The 23,927-nt window shown below is 32.6% G+C and overlaps 1 protein-coding gene across 11 annotated transcripts in view; it reads right to left on the bottom strand.

Moving 5' to 3' along the window:
• ATRX (ATRX chromatin remodeler) overlaps nt 1-23,927 on the bottom strand; it is a 184,856-nt gene that overhangs the window by 123,593 nt on the left and 37,336 nt on the right. For 9 of the 11 annotated variants that reach the window (XM_031944868.1, XM_031944866.1, XM_031944870.1 and 6 more), the window contains 3 exons: nt 7,684-7,796; nt 3,335-3,390; nt 243-295 (listed from right to left, as the gene is read on the bottom strand). In XM_031944868.1, the coding sequence (XP_031800728.1) occupies nt 243-295; nt 3,335-3,390; nt 7,684-7,796 (222 nt within the window). Of the gene's footprint in view, nt 1-242; nt 296-622; nt 686-3,334; nt 3,391-3,803; nt 3,844-7,683; nt 7,797-23,927 lie in introns of those variants that run through there. The other 2 variants (XM_031944867.1, XM_031944869.1) reach the window with 2 other exon arrangements.

Here is a 23,927-nt window from a genome sequence, read left to right on the forward strand (position 1 = left end):
AGTTGAGCAATACATCACATGTCCCATACTGTAACATCTGATACATCACTGCCTGAAAAGCACTACTGTTTTAAACTATTAACTTCAGATTGCATGAGAAGAAATTGCTACCTACTATATAAAGTTGATAACTGTGAAAACTTGTAAAGACAATTTATTTAAAATGAGATCAGAGTTTTCATCATTAATTTTTAGCTCAAAATAAAAATGAACTTAAAATAATTTCCTTTGCACCAACTAACCTTTTTGAACGGGATGGTCCTAAAGATTTGGCTCTCTCTGAGGAGGTATTTGCCTAAACAACAAACAAATATAATTGTAAAAAAAAAAAAATGCCCTTCAACAAATGTTTTCCCTTTATTGTAGTAATGATGTCACTTTGAATAAAAGCACCAGTAAATTAATTTGTTATTTCTTTGGGGGAGGGAGGTGGGAGAAGGAAGACAATCATGAGCATTGTTGCTGGATTGTACTACCTGGTACAATAAAATGCTAACAAGAGCAAGACAGGTTTGAATCCACCAGACCCTGTTCCAAAATTCACCGTCAGCAATGCCTCCCAGATAATAACCCCCCTAGAAACTGCTATAAGATAGAAAACCACGAACTATGAATACTTTACCTCACCAGTGCCTTGTATTTGAATATTGTTATAATGTACACTCAGTTCCAGTTTAGCCTATACCTTTCAAACAAAATATTAAAGGAAAAATAACATTACAGTTATCAATTAGTTCCACAGGAGAAAGACAAAAGAACGGACAATTGCACAAACAATATTACAGCAGCCAACGTAGATAAGTTACGAGGTCCTCCATATCAGAGCTCTGAGAACAATGGTTAAGCAATGGCCTACAATGGAAAGAACACTAAATTTCAGAGCAAAAACCCCTAAGCTTTCTTTATTTTGTCCTCTGCATTCACTGTGTAGCCGTGTTCACGATTCTTCTGGATTTAAGTAAGCTGACATTTGTCACCCAGTAATCACAAAAATATTCACCTTGTTCTTATTAGGTAAATATTTGGCAATTACTGGTCTGTGCATACAGGGTTTGGCCCAAGTAAACCAACGCTCCTGAAGCCAGCACTATCAAGGACCAAAGAATTTGGAATATAATATTCCAGAAGGCAAAAGATATGGACTGATAACCAAAATAACTTACCCAGAAAAACTTAGTATAATGCTACAGGGGAATATGGACCTTTTTCATTAAAAAAGTACTGCCAAGTATTCATGGTGAAAAGACCAAAACTGCAGAGAAACTCAAAGTCAAATACATCAGTTAAGCAAACATAAAAAGTTAAACACAATCATAACTCACTGAACAAGGATAAACTGCTTACATTCAAATATTTGGGGTCAAAAAAGGAATCCAATTAGAAAAGGCTTGGGGGTGCTAATTCTATGTCTTATTGGACTTAAAAGAAGAATAGAATAAGAGAGAAAGAATGGTGGGGAAGGGTCAGGGGGAGATGAGGAAAACTTTAGGGTAAATTCTCTCACATAATCATGGTGTGAAAGTAGATATCCTTGCAAACAAGGACTAAGGGAGCAGCTGTCCCTTGAACCTTATTCTCCCCCGAACTAGTCAAAGCAAAGGATACACACACATAGAGCTGAGTAGAGAAATACATTTCAGAAAACAGGCAGATAGAAGGGAAAGAGAAAAAGGGAAAATTAAAGGGAGGATTTATTTCCAAGCAAAAAAAAAAAGAAAAGAAATAGGATACATAAAATTGTATACCTCATTTTGAGGTGACAAAGAATAGGAAACTGAAAAAATGTCCATCAATTGAGTAATGGCTGAAAAAGTTATGGAATATAAATATGATGGAATATTATGTCCTGTAAGAAATGAAGAAAGAGATGGTTTCAAGGAGTCCTGCGAAGACTTACAGACTAAGAGTAAACATAAAGACAATGAATACATTGATAATACAGTAAAGATAAACAACTTTGTGAAGGCCTCAGTATACAGAATGAGATTTGAGGGTGTTTTGGAAGCAGCTGACACAAAAATATATTTCACTTGACATATATGTGTGTGTGTGTGTGTGTTTATACCAAGGGTTTTGTTTTCTTTCAGTTCTATCAATACTTAAAATTAACTCGGACTTTTAATCAGATGATCAAACAATAGAAACTGAAGCTGAAATACTCAGGCCACACATTGAGAAGACAGGCTTCAAAATGGGCAAATTCAAGGGAAAAGGAAAGAAAGATGGCAGAGGATCAGAAAGATAAAGTCATGGAAACAACAAACATGGGAAACTAAAACAGACTTAGGGATGGAGAAGAGATGAGCCTGGAGTACTATCATGAAGAGTCAAACATGGCTGAAAAACAAATAAAAGTGTATCTGTTCAAACTGTGTAAAAAATCATCCAACCTTATCCACCAACCCAATTGATTCAGAAATTCATCAATTGTTATTAGTGAACTAAACCACACAAAATCAAGATTGAATGAAATAGTTATCAAATCAGTCTCCAAGAACAGTGAAGAAAACCGAATATTTTCCATTCCTGATGATTTTCTCAATGTCATGCTTGTAAATCTCCACCCAAATGACTGGCTCAAGATACACTAAGTATTAACAAGAAATATGGAATATGAAGGATGGGATAGAGATTAATTTATGTTTTAAAAATCATTTTAATATAAGAAATGTAAACAGTTTTTCCAGAAGTTTTTGCTGTGAAAAGGAGGACATAAGTAAGACAACAGCATGAAATGAAGGTACTTCAAGAGTTCTATTCATAAAAAGCTTCTATGACAAAATTTTTATAAAACAAAATCCAAAGACATGATATTTTAGTCACCTAGATAACAATATACATAAGCCCAGAAATGAAGATTAATTTTTTTTAAACTATCAAACTGAACCCAAAAATATTTGGTAAATTTCATACTTGTAAAAAATTTTTAAGAAGCAGTGATAATAAAAGGGGTAAGAAAATCAAAATTTTCAACAGGTATACAGATTCACACAAATAAAATTAGATAACATAATATTTTGGTAGAGAAGGAAAAAAGGACACCTAATGTCACTTGTTCTCTTTTCTTTCCAAATAGATGAAATTCTAAAAGGGGAAAAAAAAAAAAATAAAAGTAAAACTATAATTTTAAAAAGAAAAAAAAGCTATAATTTTTAAAAAGGAAAAAGGCTGAGTGATAAAATCTTCTAAATTACATTCATAAACAGCATTCTTAATAAAAACATTAAATAAAGTATACCTAAAGGCATTTGCATTAATTATACTCAACATCAAATTTTTCCTGCTGAATATCTTGGAATTATATTATCTTGAAAATGCTTCAAATTACTCTTACCTCTTCCTTACTGATTTCCATTGGATCCGAACTATTTCCAGACCTAGTGCTTTTATCTAGAAAAAAGAATCAATCAGATACAGTATTTGTATTTTAAAATAATTAACTCAATAATGCTACAAAAGAATAAATACAATTGTCAAAAGAATTAACTTCTGCTACTATTTCTGAAATGTGCAAGATATTTGGGTGATAATGGAATGACCATATTAGATTTAAAGTTAATACCACCCTGTAACAACTAACAAGCTACTTCTCCTTTACCCTTTTCCTCCATAAACTATAACTATAATGAAAGCAGTGGATGATGTAAAGAATCTACCAGTACAGTTTAACTTTAATTTTTGACATTCAAAGAGGCTCTATTCTCACAAAGCCTATACTACATAGACCCTAATCTAACAGGTAAGAAAGGATTCATGCTTAGGCACTACAATGGACACTCGTTCAAGTATGAGGCCTTACCTACCTAAATTGTAAATCCGGTAAAGCCTATGGCCACAAGACCACTGTTAGGGGAAAAAAATTTGGAACACAAGGTTTTGCAAGCGTGAATGTTGAAAATTTTGCACATGTATTGAAAATAAAAGCTTTAATAAAAAAAAAAAGAGATAAGCCCACTGCACTGGGAAAAATATTACGTCCAAAATTTAATAAAATTAAAGACAAAGAACCTTAACGTTTCTCCTTCAAAAATCCTGTCAATGTAAAATATATTTACAATTAATATTCTTATAACGAATGATAAAGTATTATTAAAAATTGACCATTAAACTATATGGTCAATAAAAGCACACATACACAAAAAAGTAAAATATAACACAACTTAAATCCTACTGCAGAAAGTGTCAGTAAAAGGGGACTGAAAGTCAAAGTAGTTTCTTTACTTCTCTCTCAGGTTCTAAGCAAGCTCTCTAAAACTAAGATCGAATAATTATCAATTGTATTAGTCAAGGGTGCTTATTCATCACAGGGTTTCCTATACCTAAGGAATTAAAGATCCATTCTCCATCCCTTATCTATTTTTTGGTTATGTGAGGAGTCCAAATTATTCTACTTAAATGTGGTTTAATTCTTCAGGGGTAGGGAAAGATTTGAAACATTCACTAAGAAGAAGGTACAAATAGAACAAGAAAAGACCTAGAATGATTAATGTTAAACATAAATCAATTTCATCCAAAGTAACTTTCATACCAATTTGAATTAAAAACGTAAGTGGGGATGATAAAATGAGAATCATTCCTGCCCAAAGTAGGAAGAAGACACAATGCCGCTCATCTTTAGCTTTGGTGTAATGTTTTCTAATTGGCAGTCTTAGCTCAATGACATATCTTATTAGTATAGAAAGTCTAGCCTAGAATTCTATGGTTTCGTGGAACACAACTGAGGAAGTTTTACCACATATGATGCCAGAACCTTAAAGCCTGAAGTAATACAAAAGCCCAAACTGATAATGAGAATAGTTTAGTAGAAGGAAGGCCCAGATGTTTTTTCTGACATCCTTACCTTTCCTCAAAGGCACAAACAACCTCACTGGTGCTTTGACTCCTTCTCCATCCCACAAATCCAAACACCACCTCCAAATAATTTCATCTCCCCAATATCTCTGTCTCTGTCTGAGTTCTCAGTAAGATGACATTTTCAACACCAGCCTAATTTTCAAGTTCTCACTGATTCTTATGAGACTATTTAGCAACCCCACAATAAGGCAACAGCGCTACTGACTTCTTTTCCACAAATATATCTCAACTCATGGTTCTCATCATATCAATCTACTGTTCAAAAATATTCAATGGTTCTCACAGCCTAAAGAATCAAGTCTAACTGTATAAACCATCTACTGCATCCTACCTCTCAAGCTTTACAATATTCAAAGCCCAGTTAATCTAGAGCAACTTCTAATTCCACACACAATCCATCTTACACTATTTCTACATCCTGATGTAATTTCTTCCCATTTCCACCAATTGAAACACTACCACATTTAACAGTCAGCTAAAGTCACCTATTTTATGAAGGTATATATGAATAATCAAACCATTGAAGAGAAATCACAAAAACTTTTAAACTTTGATAATATTCTTGTTGGTCCCTCTGTGAGGATATGTCTTACTTATCAAGATGCAGGATAGTTACCTCCTTAAGAGCAGGGACTTGAATCTTTTTATTTTAGTATCATATTAAATACCTATTCAAATTGCACTATTCATAGTATATGAGTATTAAATATTTGGTGAATGCTATGAAAGTCAAGTGCTTGGGTTACATGCGACAAAGCAAAGCTATTGTGAAGTTATTTGTAGAAATAAGTGTCAAATTGGGTAATGATTAAATAAACTTAGAAAGGAAATTAATTTCTAGCTCTATATTAATATACATGCCATTCTATTGAATAGTTTTTTCAAAAATGTATACAAATGATTAATAATTTAAAATTATATAATAGTTTACTGATATTTTAATAACACTGTTACGTTTAACTGACTGGAACAGGTAATATAATCATTCTCTCATTTTATCTAAGAACTTGCAAAAACCTGGAAAAATAGGCCCATGTAACACTTTTTCAAGGCACCTGCATTAATCTATTAAAAATAAATCTAAGGAGAAAATACCAGCCTAAGGTTAGACTGAAAAATTCAAAATCATCAACTGATTAAAAAGCACCCCAAGATCAAATATGGAAAGTAGTTCAATGACCAGCCCAAAAAGGAAATAAACAAAACATGTAAATTCAGAACCTGGAGTTTAATTGTTGCTCATGATGATAAGAACTTAGTCTCCGCTACTTAAACATTTGGACGGATTCACTTCCCCTAAGCAAAATTTTGACACACAACTTCACTGGGATCTAAGAAACAAACTAAAATTGAGACTCAATGCTCTAATTGATTAAATGCAAGACAAAGGAAAAAATAGAAAAAACTCAAAATGTCACAACCAGGCAGGGGATAGGAAGGAGTGAGAGAGGAAAGAAGGAAATTCAGACCAATATCCCTAATGAGCAATAAGAAAAAAAAAATTAATAAAATATTTTTAAGGAGATTATAGCAACATCACACAAAAATGACAAATCATTATCATGTTGTATTTATACCAAAAACACAAAATTATATCAATATTAGAAAAACAACCAATAATACAGCATTAACAGTAAAAATAAAAATCACATAATTTAATGAAGAGATGCTAAGATTTTAGCATTTCTCACATTACTACTCAGTCTATAGTACTATAGTACAACTATAACTTAAATTTATAGCTTGGGTAAAGTTATGGATGAAAACAGAAAAGTTAAATCCTCATGAAGGTAGCATCATTATGACCCAAATACAGATGGGGCTCTGAAAGGGAAATGGGGGTTTACTAGAGAAAAAGTTAATACTGGGGATTATATAAAAAGTAATACACCTTTATAGAAAGTACCAGCAACAGAAGCTGTTTGGGAAGGTCTACAAATTTCTACAGAACCAAAGAGAGTAAAGCAGTCACTAAAATAAAGACTCACTTTGGTGAGAAGTAATACCATAAGCTGTTTCACCTATATTATGGGAGTTTAGCCAGATATAAAACAAACTGAAAATCTTCCCCAGGAAATTCTTTGCCTATAAAGTCAGAGGCTACTAGTTAATCCTTGTCTTTAGAGAAATAATGTTGTCAGCAATGATAAGACTTAAAAGGGATTCTAAAGAGCTTACTGTGGGAACTTTGTTTAAAGTAAAATGTGGACCATATTTTAAGCCCTTATTCCACAGATAATCAAGGTTCAATATCTTCAACAAATTTATCAAATGGTAAAAGCACTAAGACTGTAATTTAAATTTCGTTTGTATCTCTTTGTAGGCTAAGAACACCTAAGATCTTAAAGATTTAATAACCAATTCCTGTAATTCAATTCAATGCTAGAAGGGATTAGATCAAGTAAAAAGTTTTGAAAAGACAAGAAAACATCCTTGAACACAGGACAAGAAATTAGAAACAAATAACAAGTACTAATCCCTTGATGTCTGTGCTCTTCCAATAAAGTTATATTGTGAATTTGAACATGTTTAATTATTAAAGCAGGTATTGCCACCTGCTTTACTTCTGTTAAAGAATAAGAACCAGCAAAATAAAATTTGCTACATCATTACTACAACAGTACCATCAATCCCACTACACATCAAAAGTTTTCTTCATTTAAATGTTATATACTCCAGATATGCATTCACAACACTTGAGCTTTGTGAAAGTTTCTGAATAAGCAAGAATCTCAACTAAAAGTAAAGTCTTCGTTAATAGAAAATCCAAGGATGATGAAAAAGTTAAATTTATTTGAAAATATCCAAAGCACTATTTTTCCCATTTACCTATGACCTTGTTCAAAGTCAGTCTTGGAGGAGAATGTGCGTCTTCAGATTCTTCAGAAGAGTGTGCCAGAAAGTCATGAAGTTTCTGCACCAATGTATTCAACTTGCTTTCACTGTCAAAAATAGAAAACTTTAGTCTGTGAGGTTAACACACACTTCAGATCTACCAAAAAATAAAGTTCCTCAAAATTTTAATATTCAAATATATCCTGTAAATGGTTAACATTTTTGTCCTTAAATTCACTAACGAAATCAAAATGACCCAGCAGTAATCCATTAAGTTGCTAAAATAAAAGTATACCGGCTCTCAAAAGACAATACTAAGTGTTGAATTCAACACAACTCTTATTATCTTTTTAAAAACCACTTTTTAAGATATTAAGATACTTAACATAACTGGTCATTTTAAGGTGGAAAATTTTAAGAATAACTGAATAAAACTATTTACCAAATTTATTTATGTTATGAAAGGCAAAAGCAAGAATCTTCAAAACCATAAACCTTCCTATTTTCCTTGTGCAGTCAAAATACTTTTTAAAATGTCAGTATCAGGAAAAAAAAATACACACACACGCACACACACATCAGTACCACAAACTACTGTAGAAGCAAAGTGGCAAAATGGATAAAAGACTGATTCTTTTATCAATACCCAAGTTCAAACGCTCCTTTAGAAACAAATGAGCAAAGTAATACTGAGGAACTAATTTAGCCTCTCTGACTTGGTTTTTACAGCAGAAAATGAGAGAGGAGTGCTCTAAGACTGGTAAACCTCTTCCAGCTTAAAATCTATGATTCTATGATCCTATGATCCAATGATGAAATCAAGAGTTGTTGGAGGAGACAGTACAATTAATTCATGACTGAATCTTAAGACACCCCTGAAAAGAAATCAGAGCACTTAGAATTTGGAAAAGATCTTAAAATCATTTTACACATGAGGAAATGAAGCAAAGTAACCTCTCCACATCTTCAGATAGAGAAGCAGCAGGACGGTTTAAAAAGCCAGTTTCTCTGACCTCAAATTCAGAGGTTAGTCGCTACCAAATGGCTTCACAACCATTCACAATCACACACTGATCTCATTAGAATAATTCAGCAAATCAATACCTGGAGGTTTATATTGGCAAGGGAACCCTGGATTTTAGACACCACCCCACCTGCAAAATCATTCCAAGTCAAAGAAATTACCCCTATTTCATCTCTTAAATACATTTTTTGATCAGGAAACGTGAGGCAAGGTGTAGCCAGGAGAAACACCTAATACAAAGCATCAAAAAAAGAAATGTTCCTATTTAAAAAACAAAGTTAGTTGGGTTCTACAATGCTATTAGTATTCCACTACAATGGATAAGAGTAAAATGATATGAACAATTCTCAAAAGGTGTTATAAACCACTGACAATTATATAAAAGAATGTACCAAATCACTGATAAGAGAACATAAATGAAAATAACATCAAGGTTTTACCTGACAATCAGCAAACTTAAAGATTTTAAAATTACAACTAATCAAAGACAAGAAAGGTAGTACTGAGGACTGGCATATTAATATATTGCAGGTGATGTAAATTACTGCAACTATTATGGAATTTGTTTTCATAAGGAAGGCAGCAAAGATGAACAGGATGACAGAGCAAAATCTCTACCAATATAGGTGTGTTTTCTGCGAATTGCCAAAAATACCCTCTGATCTCAGTGTGATAATATGTTGTTTGGACCTTTGCTTTTAAAATCCCTAAACCACAAACACATATGCTTCAGGTCACAAGACAAAAGTAAGATAATTTCAATTATTTGAAGGAGATGGGATAAGTGACATCTCAACTCTTCCCTATTTATCACTGAGAGACTAGATCAGTTCTCAGGTGACAAGATTAGTCTTCAGGAAATGTAACTTAGGTGTTGGAAGTTAATTTATCAGTTTAGAATGATGATCTTAACTAGACCAAGTGAATATGTAAATACAACTTAATTCTTAACAAAATAGAATTAAAAATCAAATTTCAATTTCATAAATTGCTAAAATATCTATACACAATGCTTTTTTAAAAAATCACTATTGATTAGAATATAAATGACAACAACTCAGATTAGCTAAGATGATAGGAAAACATGGTAAGTATTGGAGGGGATATAGGAAAACTAGAACATTAATGCATTATTCTTGTACTTCTGAAATGATCCAACCATTGTGAAGAGCAATTTGGAACTAAGTTATGGAAACCATACATACCCTGTGATCCAGCAGTGTCTCTACTGGATCTGTGTCCCAAAAAGATCAAAAAAGATGATAAAAGACTCAAGTGTGAAAAAATGTTTATAGCAGCTCTTTTTATAATGGCAAGGAACTGGAAATAGGATAAAGGGAAATAAGTTAAGGTACATGGAAAACTACTGTTCCATAAGAAATGATGGAACAGACTAATTTCAAAAAGTCTGGAAAGACTCAGAAAAATTGATGCTGACTTAAGTGAACAGAACCAAAAAAAAAAAACATTTTCCATAGCAACAAAATGATGTGACGATCAACTGTGATGGACTTGGTTCTTTGCTAGCTGTTTTTTCCCCCCCACTGAAAAGTGGGTGAACAACTCCTTCCCAAAAGGTCTAAAAAGGAACAAAGGCTAATGATTGGAAATGCAAACTGTCACTAAATAACTATGGTGAATGTTTATGTATCTGTAAGAAAGGAGATCACCGATAAATTATTAGTAATCCTGAGCTCCTATAAGAAGGAGAGGGAGAGAGCCCTTATCCAACTTCTGAGAAAAAAAAGGATCAGTCTGTAAATTGAGACCTTTAAAAGGACAAAAATTTGTTATTCCAAATATAACTCCTAGAAAGGAGAGAATTCTGAATGATGAGCTGCAAAAGTGAGAGGGATTAATAAAAAGTTAGTTACAGAGTTAACACAAGCACTGGGGGGGATGGGGGGAGAGAACAACATAGCGTATGAAAAAAGGGTAATTTCTAGCTATTTCACTAGAGACAACTCTGAACAGTGATACAGATTGGTGACTTTGCCAAAGTGCAGTCTATACATATACACTAAAGTTTGTATCCATACTAAAGTCATTATGTTCTTGACAGTTCCTGTTGTTTATCAACACCTTCTATCACCAATCATATATAACAGATCATAAACACTGTACACATAAACATCAATTGTGATGGATTTGGCTCTTTTCAACCTTGACATAATTGAAGGCAATTCCAATACACTTGGTAGGAAAAGTACCATCCAGATCAAGAGAGAGAACTATGGAAACCAATTGTGGATCAAAGCAGAGTATATTACACTTTCAATCAAACTATCAAAAATTATTTTATACTCAGAAAAAGTAGTAGCATAATTAATTTTAAAGTAAAAGAGATCATGAATATTTAAAATATGCAAAGGAAGATAGCAAGGCTATATCAGATACCAGACTATAATTACATAGTTATTTATAATCATTAAAAGTATCTGGTATTGGCTAAGAAATACAATTGTGGATTAGTGAAAGAGATGAGATAAAGAGAACATAGTAACAAATGACTACAATAACTAGTAAACTACAAGACCCTACCTTCTGGGACAAGAACTTTCTATTAGGCAAACTCTGCAGGGAAAACTGGAAAACTGTATGGCAGAAACTGGTACAAACCAACGTCTGCCACTGTTTATTAAAATATGCTCAAAATGGGTATGTGATTTAGACATAAAGATGATAATATAAGCAAATTAGGAGAGCAAGGACTGTCACAAGCATGATGAAGAGATGAATTTAGGAGTAAACAAGAAACAGAGCATTATGCAAAATGAAATGAATAGCTTTATTTATATTAAATTAAAAATGTTTTACGCAAACAAAATCAATACAACCAAGACTAGAAGGAAAGCAGGAATCTAAGAAGCATATATAAAGAACTTGGGCAAACTTAGAAGAATACAAGTCATTCTCCAATTGATAAATGGTCAAAGAAAATGAACAGGCAGTTTTCAGATGAAAAGAATAAAACTAGCTATACACTGATATAAAAAATGCTCTAATCACTACTGATTAGAGAATGCAAATTAAATTAACTCAGAGGTATCACTTCACACCTATCAGATTGACTTACATTTAAAAAAAAAAAAAAGAAAGAAAATAACATACTGGAACCAATATGGGAAATAATAGTTATACTCTTGGTTAGACTTACTTTCCTTTAAATCATATCATACAAGTTTTTGCATGCTTCTTTAAATTGTTCATTTATTAAATTGATTAGAGTAAATTAATATTACATTCAAATTATTACATCGAATGGTTTTGTGGGCTTACCCTGACGTCAGACTGATCTTTCTGAAGTTGAGATGAAATTTTAAAATGAACCCAGATACTCTTAGCAAAAGTCAATGGTTAACTAAAAAAAAAAAAGTTCACGTATACATAACGTAAGAATCAAGGTATGTAAAATCAAAATAAAAACATATACACTAAGGTCAAAATCCTCTCCATTAAATGTCACTAATATAAACCTTGCTATCCAAAATGTTAAGAAAACTTAAAACAAATACTGAAGTCAATAACACCCCTCAAAAAAAAAAAAGTGATTAATAGCAATATTTATAATTCAGTGATCTACTAATTTTCAAAGATGAGAGTTCCATGAGTATGGGGTATTACTTATATTTTGGGAGCTTAATATAATAATCATTTTTACCGATTTTTTATCTTCATTTATATTCTTTTCTTTTAAAAAAATTATCTATTATCAAGCCATTCTCCAATTGATAAATGGCAAAGGATATGAACAGACACTTCTCAGACGAAGAAATTGAAACTATTTCTAGCCATATGAAAATATATTCCAAATCATTATTAATCAGAGAAATGCAAATTAAGACAACTCTGAGATACCACTACACACCTGTCAGATTGGCTAGAATGACAGCGAAAAATAATGCGGAATGTTGGAGGGGATGTGGGAAAACAGGGACATTGTTACATTGTTGGTGGAATTGTGAACACATCCAACCATTCTGGAGAGCAATTTGGAACTATGCTCAAAAAGTTATCATATTGTGATATACTTTGATCCAGCAGTGTTTCTACTGGGCTTATACCCCAAAGAGATACTAAAGAAGGGAAAGGGACCTGTATGTGCCAAAATGTTTGTGGCAGAACTGTTTGTAGTGGCTAGAAGCTGGAAACTGAGTGGATGCCCATCAATTGGAGAATGGTTGGGTAAATTGTGGTATATGAATGTTATGGAATATTATTGTTCTATAAGAAATGACCAGCAGGATGAATACAGAGAAGCTTGGAGAGAACATGAACTGATGCTAAGTGAAATGAGCAGAACCAAGAGATCATTATATATGTCAACAATGATACTGTATGAAGATGTAATCTGATGGAAGTGGATTTCTTTGACAAAGAGACCTAATTCAGTTTCAATTGATCAATGATGGACAGAAGCAGCTACACCCAAAGAAAAAACACTGGGAAATGAATGTAAACTGTTTGCATTTTTGTTTTTCTTCCCGGGTTATTTTTACCTTCTGAATCCAATTCTCCCTGTGCAACAAGAAAACTGTTTGGATCTGCACACATACATTGTATCTAGGATATACTACGATATATTCAACATATACAGGACTGCTTGCCATCTAGGGGAGGGGGTGGAGGGTGGGAGGGAAAAATCGGAATAGAAGTGAGTGCAAGGGATAATGTTGTAAAAAAAAAAATTACCCTGGCATGGATTCTGTCAATAAAAAGTTATTATTTAAAAAAAAGTATTATAAGAGAAGCCTCTTTGGGAGAACGAAGGGCGCTGAAGGAAATCTCAGGAATATTAACAAAAAAAAAAAAATCAATGTTAAAAAGAATAAAGATTGTGAAAAGGATTTTAGTTAAATGTTTAGAAAAGTCAGAATGGAGAGGAAGTAAAAGCACTTTGGGGAGACATCTATCACAAGGAGTTTAGTCATGAAGAGCAAGAGAACTGCAGAATGATAGTTGGGAATAATAAGGGAGCCATGAGACATAGATATGCTTGCAGACAGCAAGAAAGAAGCTGACAACTAGGCAAAGAATGAGAACTCACAAGGGTCTATGGAGAATACAGCATGATTTTTTGAAGTATACTATTCTCTTTAAATCTTCTTTCTTATCAATGGCAGTTACTGAACATTTGAATAAAACTTCATATCTAGGCACATATGACACATCTAGTCAATCGCAATACATTCCCAACAAATCAATGAAGCGAGACAAACTTATTTTCTTCATCCACAATGGAAGGTATATATGTATAAAAAGTAAATTGAAGAACATTTCATTCTAAAACCATATGAAACTTAAATTAAATTATGGTATTTCTGTCAACTAGGTCAACAGATTTATTGACCACAAGTTCATCTTTATTTTTTTTTTCAATTTATTAAATTTTTCTTTGGTCAAAATTAAAAGCTGAAGGATTTAATAAAAGACATCATAGTTTAATGTTGCCTAGATATCTTCCGTACAGCTCTCATTGTACATCTTCTCTATACACTTTTACTGTAAAATGCCAAATTTTTCATTTTATCAAGTCTATGAGGGTAAAAAAAAAATTCTATACTGAGAGTTTCTTCCAAAGCTCAAACCAGATACTACTACACACTTAAGGTATTTCCTAATTCTCTTTCTCCATTGAAATTACTTTGCATGATATTCTATATACCTGCAGAATACCACTGGCCTATATCTCCCACAGCAGAATTGAAGCCCCTACAAAGAAAGGACTATTTTGGGGTAACCAATCGTTGTAGTGGATAGAGCACCAGCCCTGAAGTCAGGAGGACTGAGTTCAAATCTGTCCTCAGACACTTAACAAATCCTAGCTGTGTGACCCTGGGCAAGTCACTTAACTCCAATTGCCTTAGGAAAAAGGGGAAAAAAAAGACTATTTTGATTTTGTCTTTGTAACTCCAAGTTCCAAAACAAACTGCTGATACACAAAGAAAATGAATTATAGTTCTTAAACTAAATTGGCTCTGAAGTACAAAGTAAACTCCTTACTTAGTGTAAAAGCACAGCATTCCTGTACTATTCAGACAATATTTAAAATAGTCAGCTGATCATTAAAAAAGTAAATAGTACACTCCCATACCTGTATCATACTATTACATTTACAAAGCCCAATGAGCATTTAAAATATACAATATAGCAATCAAAAAATATTTATTCACTTAGTATACAGCAGACTAAACTCTTTAAAAATACTTGTTGATTAATTGCTATATTGAACATTTTAAATTGTTTTATCAAAGGTAGCTAGGTAGTGGAGTGGATAGAGTACAAGGTCTGGAGTCAGGAAGACTTACCTTGCTAAGTTCAAATCTAAGATAATTACTATGTGAACAAGGACAAGTCACCTAAGCCTGTTTCCCTCCCTCGAGTGCTTCATTTTCAAAATCAGCATGAAAAGGAAATAGCAAATGACCCCATTATCTTTGCCAAGAAAACCCCAAATAGGCTTTATGTAATGATCACCTGTGATAGACTTGGCTCTGTTCAACAATGAGTTGAATTCAAAGCAATTCCAATACACTTGTGATGGAAAGTGCCATCCATGTCCAGAGAAAGAACCATGGAGAATAAATGTACATTGAAGTATAGTGTTTTCACCTGTTCTTTGGTTATTTTGCTTTCTGGTGTTTTTTTCATTTTTGATCTGATTTGTTTAACACAGTACAATGAATATAGAAATGTTTAGAAGAACTGTACATCTTTAACCTATATTTGATAGCTTACTATCTTGGGTAAAGGTAAGAGAGGAGAAAAATTTGTAATACAAGGTTTTGGAAACTATCTTTGAATGAATTTTGAAAAATAAAGTAATATCAAAAAATTTAAAAACACAAATAAAAATATCCTTGAGCACTGGGCTCTATAAAATTATTTCTACATAGAATTATTTCTACATAAATTATAGTTCAAACAAGATCATTATCGGTGTCTTCATTTCCAAAAGAACATGTGACAGGTAAAACATGGATCTAATGTAAATCCTGGATCTAAATATACAAGACAGTAAACATTAGTAAGGATTTAAATTATCACTTCATTTTATTCTTCTTAAAATTGAAAACAATCGTGTTTCGTGCTCATTATATAACTTTTAAACTTACAAAGTTCAGTTCCTTTAAGTTTCAAGGTTAAGTTACCTCACTATTAAATCACTTAGAAAATTAAGAGTGCTGAAAATTTATCCACTATAAATTGCCATTGAAATTTTTAGTCTGGCTGAAAAGTGATACAAGTAGAATGAATATAATGTGGCCTAGAAATTTATCTCAAGCAGAGAACTGTGAAACCATTTTCCAAGGCCTTGAGGTGGTGATTACATTTTGTCGGCTCAATAGCCCCAATAAAGTAAATTTTCCAGAGTAGAGTAAAAATTAGGGAAAGAAGACATGGAAGCCACGGAAGAAATTATGAAAATACAATTAATAGCTTAGCAAATGGCAAAACACTAAATAACACCTTAGAAAGTAGATTTGGTCACAAGGAGAAAGCTATAAAAATTCACTGAAAATAATTTCTTGAATTACACATGTTTAACTTACCAGGGTTAGAGGAAAGGAAGAGAAAAAATTCAAAACACAAGATTTAGTAAGGGTGAATACTGAAAATTATCCATATATATTTTGAAAACAAAAAGATTTAATTAAAATAATAAGGAAAAAGAAAATGATTTCTTAAAAGTTATAATTGGGTAAATGGAAGCTAATGATTCCATGAGATATCAAGGAATAATAAACCAAAGTCAAAAGAATGGGAAAAAGGGAAAAAAGAAGAAAATGTGAAATAGCTCATCAAAAAAGAATTAATCTAGAAAATAGAGCAAAGAGACAATTTAATACAATTTAGTGGATTACCTGAAAGTCATCATCAAAGAAAAATTCTAGATATCATAGTTCAAGAAATTATCAACTGAGTAAAACTGCCCTAATATTCTACAATCAGAGGGGGAAAGAGAAATTCAAAGAATCCACTGATCACTACCTAAAACAGTTTTTTAATACCTCAATTTCAGTGTTCTTAGGTAAAAGAGAAAATACTTCAAGCAGCAAAATATCATTTAAATATCCTGAAGCCATGGTTAGAATAACACAAGATTCAACAGCTATCACATTAAAGAAGCAGAATGCCTGTTATATGATATTCCCAAAGTCAAAGGAACTGGCATGACAACAAAGAATGACCTACACCAAGCAAAACTGAGTATAATCCTTTCAGAGGAAAAAAGTGGATGTATAATGGAACAGAAGATTTTCAGTCATTACTAATGAAAAGACTGGAGCTGAATAGAAAATCTTCCTTTCAAATAACACTCAAGAGAAAGATAAAAAGATAAACTTCGGTAAACATCTATGAACTGATACAAAGTGAATTTAGAGGAGAACTTTATACACAGGAAAAGCAATAAACTAAAAATGATTAACTGTTACTCAGATCAAAACTATGATCCAAGACAATTCCAAAGAAACTATGATGAAAAATACTATCTAAAACCAAAAAGAGAATGGATGATCTTTGACTATAGAATGAAGCATATTTTTTAAACTTTATTTTTACTATTTTGTTTGTGTTTTCTTGTACTACATGGCTAATATGGAAATATGTTTTGCATGACCTCACACATAAAACTAAAATGAAATTGCTTACCTTCTCAAGGACGGGAAAGGGAATTTGGAATTCAAAAATCTTTTAAATAACCATCAGAATATTCAAGAAAATAAAAATAAATATCTATGACTATGAAACCTAAGAAATGCTTAGGATTAATGAAAGGCAAAGAAAAATTATGGTCACCATCATGGTCACCAAACAAACAATACTATCATAATATTATCATGGATTTAGACAGTCTCCCACAAAATTTACCTTTAATTCTTAAAATGAAGCTAAGCTGTAGTACACAACAACCTGTCACCATCTTCCACTCATTCTCAGTTTTTGCCCTCAAAGTACAGAATATTAACAATATAAATACTAAAACTCACAAATATCCAGGTTCCTCAATCTCCCAAGAGCTCTACTCCATTTCAGCCATACATAGGGATCTTCACACAATAGATCTTGCCACTATCCCCAAGGGTTACACTTCAGTAATCAGAAACTCTCACATTCTTCCATCTGACCAAAATTTCTTCTCATTCTTCCTCTTTCCACCACAATTTTCTTGATTCTAATGAAGATTCCCATTTACACCATCAAATGCTTACCAGGACATGCATAATGATGCATGGAACTTCACTTTCCTCCTTGCCTCTACTGTTATTCTTTTAGAGTGAAATCTCAAACCTGGTTTACTTTTACTGTCTTGCAAAAGCCCCCTAATTGCTCTCCTGCCTCAAATTCCTCACCAAGATAGTCCATCCTATACCTGTTGTCAAAATAACTTTTCTTATCAACATATTTGACTATAAGCCCCCAATTAACTAACTCCAATAGCGTTCTATTGCCTCAAGGATAAAAAATAAATTCTTCTGTTTGATTTTTAAAGCTTTTTACAACCTTGTCTAAAACTTGTCTTTCTACCCTCTAGTCACTGGACATTGTACCCTTCCATAATTTTCAAAGCAGCCAATCTAGATCTTTGATCCTCAGCCACTACATCTTGGCGCCTTTGGGATGGCTGTCCTCCATATTTCGAATGCACTCCCTCCACACCTCTACCTCGAAAAGCACTCAGGAAAATTAAAAAGATGGGAAAATTATGGAAATTATTTGTCATAAGAATTTTCCAAAAGACAACTAAGCAGTTAAGGTGGCACAGTGGATAAAACACTAGTCAGGAGGATCTGAGTTCAAATTTGACCTCAGGCACTTGGAACTTACTTGCTCCACAACCCTGGTAAAGTCATTTAACCCTGACTGCCTTGAAGAAAAAAGTAGGGAGGGGAATGAGCTTTCTCAATTCCCCTACCTATCCAAAACATAATAAGAAGTTAGAAAGAGAAAATAAATGCTTGTTAATTGAAAAAAAAATGTTTAAAAACTTTAGGCACATTAATAGACTAGAAGTCAAGTTAATAATCTGCTCAACCATCCTGGAAAGCAATTTGTAATCGTTCACAAAAAGTGACTAAAACATTCCCAACACTCTGGAGAAAGTCACATACACTGTCAAGTCAATGATTTCATATACTGCAAACTACTTAAAAGGATGTTGGGGGGTTTTGGTGTTTTTTTGTTTGTTTTTGCTGCAGTCAGAAAAAAGTGGAACAAAATGCCCATTGAAATGTAAACATATAATGGATTTAACATATATAATAGGAGAAGGGGTGGGGGGAAGATGGGGAAAATTTGGAACAAAAGGTTTTGTAAGGATCAATGTTGGAAAAATTACCCATACATATGCCTTGTAAATAAATGATTTTTTTTAAAACGGAAAAATAAAATTACACCCCCCCAAATGCCCATTGAACCATATTAGCTAAAAAGTTGAACAATATAAATGTAATGGAATATTTGGCAGGAGACATTTAAAGAATATGATGGATTCAGAGCAACATAGTAAGATTTATATGACCAGATAACAAATTTAAATAAACAGAACCAGGAAAACAATATATACCCAATAATTGAAATGGAAAACAAAAAAAAAAAAAAAATTACTAACACTTGTCAACACTAACAATGACCAATATTGGGAGACCCGCCATACGAAGACATGTTCCCAACTTCTTTGGGAAGATGAAAGAATTGCTAAGAACACCATAAAATGTTAGGCTTGCTTGATGTTTTTTTTTAATGCATTTTTGATAACTGTTCATTCCCCTCTTTTTATTCCTTACAATAAAGAGGGTTTTCTGAGAGAGGGAAGAAGTTGGAAAATGTAGGTGATATTAAAATATATGTGTATATAGAGAGAGGTTCTTTTCAATGGTTGAGTGATCTAAGAAAATCCCATTAACTATGGATAAAAAACGCCATCTGCATCCAGAAAAACAACTATGGAAACTCAATATAATTCAACATGTATTATGTTTGCTCCTTTTTTGGCCTAAAGAGAACAGTCTCTCCTAAATGTGGTAAAAAGCAAATGTAAAAAATTAACAAAACAAGAAAAAAAGGAAAAAAAATAGCCAAAATTTTAAAATGATAAAATATTTACAAAACAAAAAGGAAAATAAGAATTAACTATTTCCCAATTAGTCCAAAATCAAATAACTGAAATGAGGAAATGGGTTGAAAAACTAAATACCCAGTTCAATAGAACCAACAAATACATAAATAAACAACGCAATTTCAGGGAATAAAATGAGTAAGTCATAAAAGAACTCCTGAGGAAAAAGTAGTTGCAAGGAGACTTAAAAATGAATTCTATTAAACATTCAAAAGTCTTCCAAATTCTTTGCAAAAACAGAAGAAATCCTATGAAACTCCTTGAAACAAAAGTGGTCCTAAAACCCAAATGCAAAATAGGGAAGAAAAACTATCAATATCTAATGAATAGATATAAAAATACAAAATTAAATACTAGACTACAGCAATTTATTAAGATCACTCTGTAACTTTTTTTTTTTTTTTTTTTTTATTATAGTAACTTTTTATTGACAGAATCCATGCCTGGGTAATTTTTTTTTTTTACAATATTATCCCTTGACCTACTTCTCCGATTTTTCCTCCCACCCTCCACTCCCTCCCCTAGATGGCAAGCAGTCCTACATATGTTGAATATGTCCTAGTATATCCTAGATACAATGTATGTGTGCAGATCCAAACAGTTTTCTTGTTGCACAGGGAGAATTGGATTCAGAAGGTAGAAGTAACCCGGAAAGAAAAACAAAAATGCAAACAGTTTACATTCATTTCCCAGTGTTTTTTTTTTCCTTTGGGTGTAGCTGCTTCTGTCCATCATTGATCAATTGAAACTGAATTAGGTCTCTTTGTCAAAGAAATCCACTTCCATCAAATTACATCTTCATACAGTATCATTGTTGATGTATATAATGATCTCTTGGTTCTGCTCATTTCACTTAGCATCAGTTCATGTTCTCTCCAAGCTTCTCTGTATTCATCCTGCTGGTCATTTCTTACAGAACAATAATATTCCATAACATTCATATACCACAATTTACCTAACCATTCCCCACTGATGGGCAGCCACTCAGTTGCCAGTTTCTAGCCACTACAAACAGGGCTGCCACAAACATTTTGGCACATACAGGTCCCTTTCCCTTCTTTAGTATCTCCTTGGGGTATAAGCCCAGTAGAAACACTGCTGGGTCAAAGGATATGCACAGTTTGATAACTTTTTGGGCATAATTCCAGATTGCTCTCCAGAATGGTTGGATTCGTTCACAGCTCCACCAACAATGTATCGGTGTCCCAGTTTTCCCACATCCCCTCCAACACTCATCATTATTTTTTCCTCTCATCTTAGCCAATCTGACAGGTGTGTAGTGGTATCTCAGAGTTGTCTTAATTTGCATTTCTCTGATTAATAATGATTTGGAACACTCTTTCATATGAGTGGTAATGATTTCAATTTCATCATCTGAAAATTGTCTGTTCATATCCTTTGACCATTTATCAATTGGAGAATGGCTTGGTTTCTTATAAATTAGAGTCAGCTCTCTATATATTTTGGAAATGAGGCCTTTATCAGAACCTTTAACTGTGAAAATGTTTTCCCAGTTTGTTGCTTCCCTTCTAATCTTGTTTAAATTAGTTTTGTTTGTACAGAAGCTTTTTAATTTGATGTAATCAAAATTTTCTATTTTGTGATCAATAATGGTCTCTAGTTCGTCTTTAGTCACAAATTTCTTCCTCTTCCACAAGTCTGAGAGATAAACTATCCTATGTTCCTCCAATTTGTTTATAATCTCGTTCTTTATGTCTAAATCATGGACCCATTTTGATCTTATCTTGGTATACGGTGTGAAGTGTGGGTCCATGCCTAATTTCTGCCATACTAATTTCCAGTTATCCCAGCAGTTTTTGTCAAATAATGAATTCTTATCCCAAAAGTTAGGATCTTTGGGTTTGTCAAACACTAAATTGCTATAGTTGACTATTCTGTCTTGTGAACTTAACCTGTTCCACTGATCAACTAATCTATTTCTTAGCCAATACCAAATGGTTTTGGTGACTGCTGCTTTATAATATAGTTTTAGGTCAGGTACAGCTAGGCCACCTTCATTTGATTTTTTTTTCATTAATTCTTTTGAGATTCTTGACCTTTTATTATTCCATATGAATTTTGTTGTTATTGTTTCAAGATCATTAAAATATTTTCTTGGAAGTCTGATTGGTATAGCACTAAATAAATGGATTAGTTTAGGGAGTATTGTCATCTTTATTATATTTGCTCGACCTATCCAGGAACACTTGATATTTTTCCAATTGTTTAAGTCTGACTTTATTTGTGTGGAAAGTTTTTTGTAATTTAGCTCATATAAATCCTGACTTTCCTTTGGTAGATAGATTCCCAAATATTTTATGCTGTCGACAATTATTCTGAATGGAATTTCTCTTTGTATCTCTTGCTGTTGGATTTTGTTGGTGATGAGGATTTATTACACTCAACAAAAAGCAAGGGGAAAGTAGACCAAAAAATAATTGGGAACTAAATAATCTCATACTAAAGAATGATTGGGTGAAACAGCAAATCATAGACATAATTAATAGCTTCACCCAAGAAAATGACAATAATGAGACATCATATCAAAATGTGTGGGATGCAGCCAGAGGCTTACTTGAATAAAGCAGAGAAAGAGAAGGTCAACAAATTGGGCTTACAACTAAAAATGCTAGAAAAGGAACAAATTAAAAACCCCCAGTCAAACACTAAACTTGAAATTCTAAATATAAAAGGAGAGATCAATAAAATTGAAAGTAAAAAAACTGTTGAATTAATTAATAAAACTAAGAGTTGGTTCCATGAAAAAAACCAACAAAAGAGACAAACCCTTAGTAAATCTGATTAAAAAAAGGAAAGAGGAAAATCAAATTGTTAGTCTTAAAAATGAAAAGGGAGAACTCGCCACTAATGAAGAGGAAATTAGAGCAATAATTAGGAATTACTTTGCCCAACTTTATGGCAATAAAGTGGATAACTTAAATGAAATGGAAGAATACCTTCAAAAATATAGCTTGCCCAGATTAACAGAGGAAGAAGTAAATATCCTAAACAGTCCCATCTTAGAAAAAGAAAGAGAACAAGCCATTAACCAACTCCCTAAGAAAAAAATCCCCAGGACGATGGATTTCGAATTCACCAAACATTTAAAGAACAATTAACCCCAATGCTATATAAACTATTTGAAAAAATAGGGACTGAAGGAGTCCTACCAAACTCCTTTTATGACACAGATATGGTACTGATACCTAAACCAGGTAGGCTGAAAACACAGAAAGAAAATTATAGACCAATCTCTCTAATGAACATCGATGCTAAAATCTTAAATAAAATATTAGCAAAAAGATTACAGAAAATCATCCACAGGATAATACACTATGATCAAGTAGGATTTATACCAGGAATGCAGGGCTGGTTCAATATTAGGAAAACTATTAGCATAATTGAGTATATCAATAAGCAAACTAACAAAAACCATATGATAATCTCAATAGATGCAGAAAAAGCATTTGATAAAATCCAACATCCATTCCTAATAAAAACAATTGAGAATATAAGAATAAATGGACTTTTTCTTAAAATAGCCAGGAGCATATATTTAAAACCATCAGTAAGCATCATATGCAATGGCGAAAAACTGGAATCTTTCCCAGTAAGAGCTGGAGTGAAGCAAGGTTGCCCACTGTCACCATTACTATTCAATATTGTATTAGAAACACTAGCCTCGGCAATAAGAGTCGAGAAAGAGATTAAAGGAATCAGAATAGGCAGTGAGGAAACCAAACTATCACTTTTTGCAGATGATATGATGGTATACTTAGAGAACCCTAGAGATTCTACAAAAAAGCTATTAGAAATAATCCATAACTTTAGCAAAGTTGCAGGTTATAAAATAAATCCCCACTAGTTTGTAATTATACCATGAATTCAAGGTTGGCAGAACATTTGAAAAATTATAAACACAACAATTATTTTTCTTTAAAAAATACTAAAAACAATAGAAAAAAATATTCCTTTCCTTGTATTTTTCAAAAATCAAACATGTATTAAATTTAACTGATAAATTCTAAATCTTTTCAATAAGAATGTGATAAAACAAGTTTGTACACTGTCACCATTAGCTAATGTAGTTCC

Source organism: Sarcophilus harrisii, chromosome X (genome assembly GCF_902635505.1).
Source record: "Sarcophilus harrisii chromosome X, mSarHar1.11, whole genome shotgun sequence".
Lineage (NCBI taxonomy): Eukaryota > Metazoa > Chordata > Mammalia > Dasyuromorphia > Dasyuridae > Sarcophilus > Sarcophilus harrisii.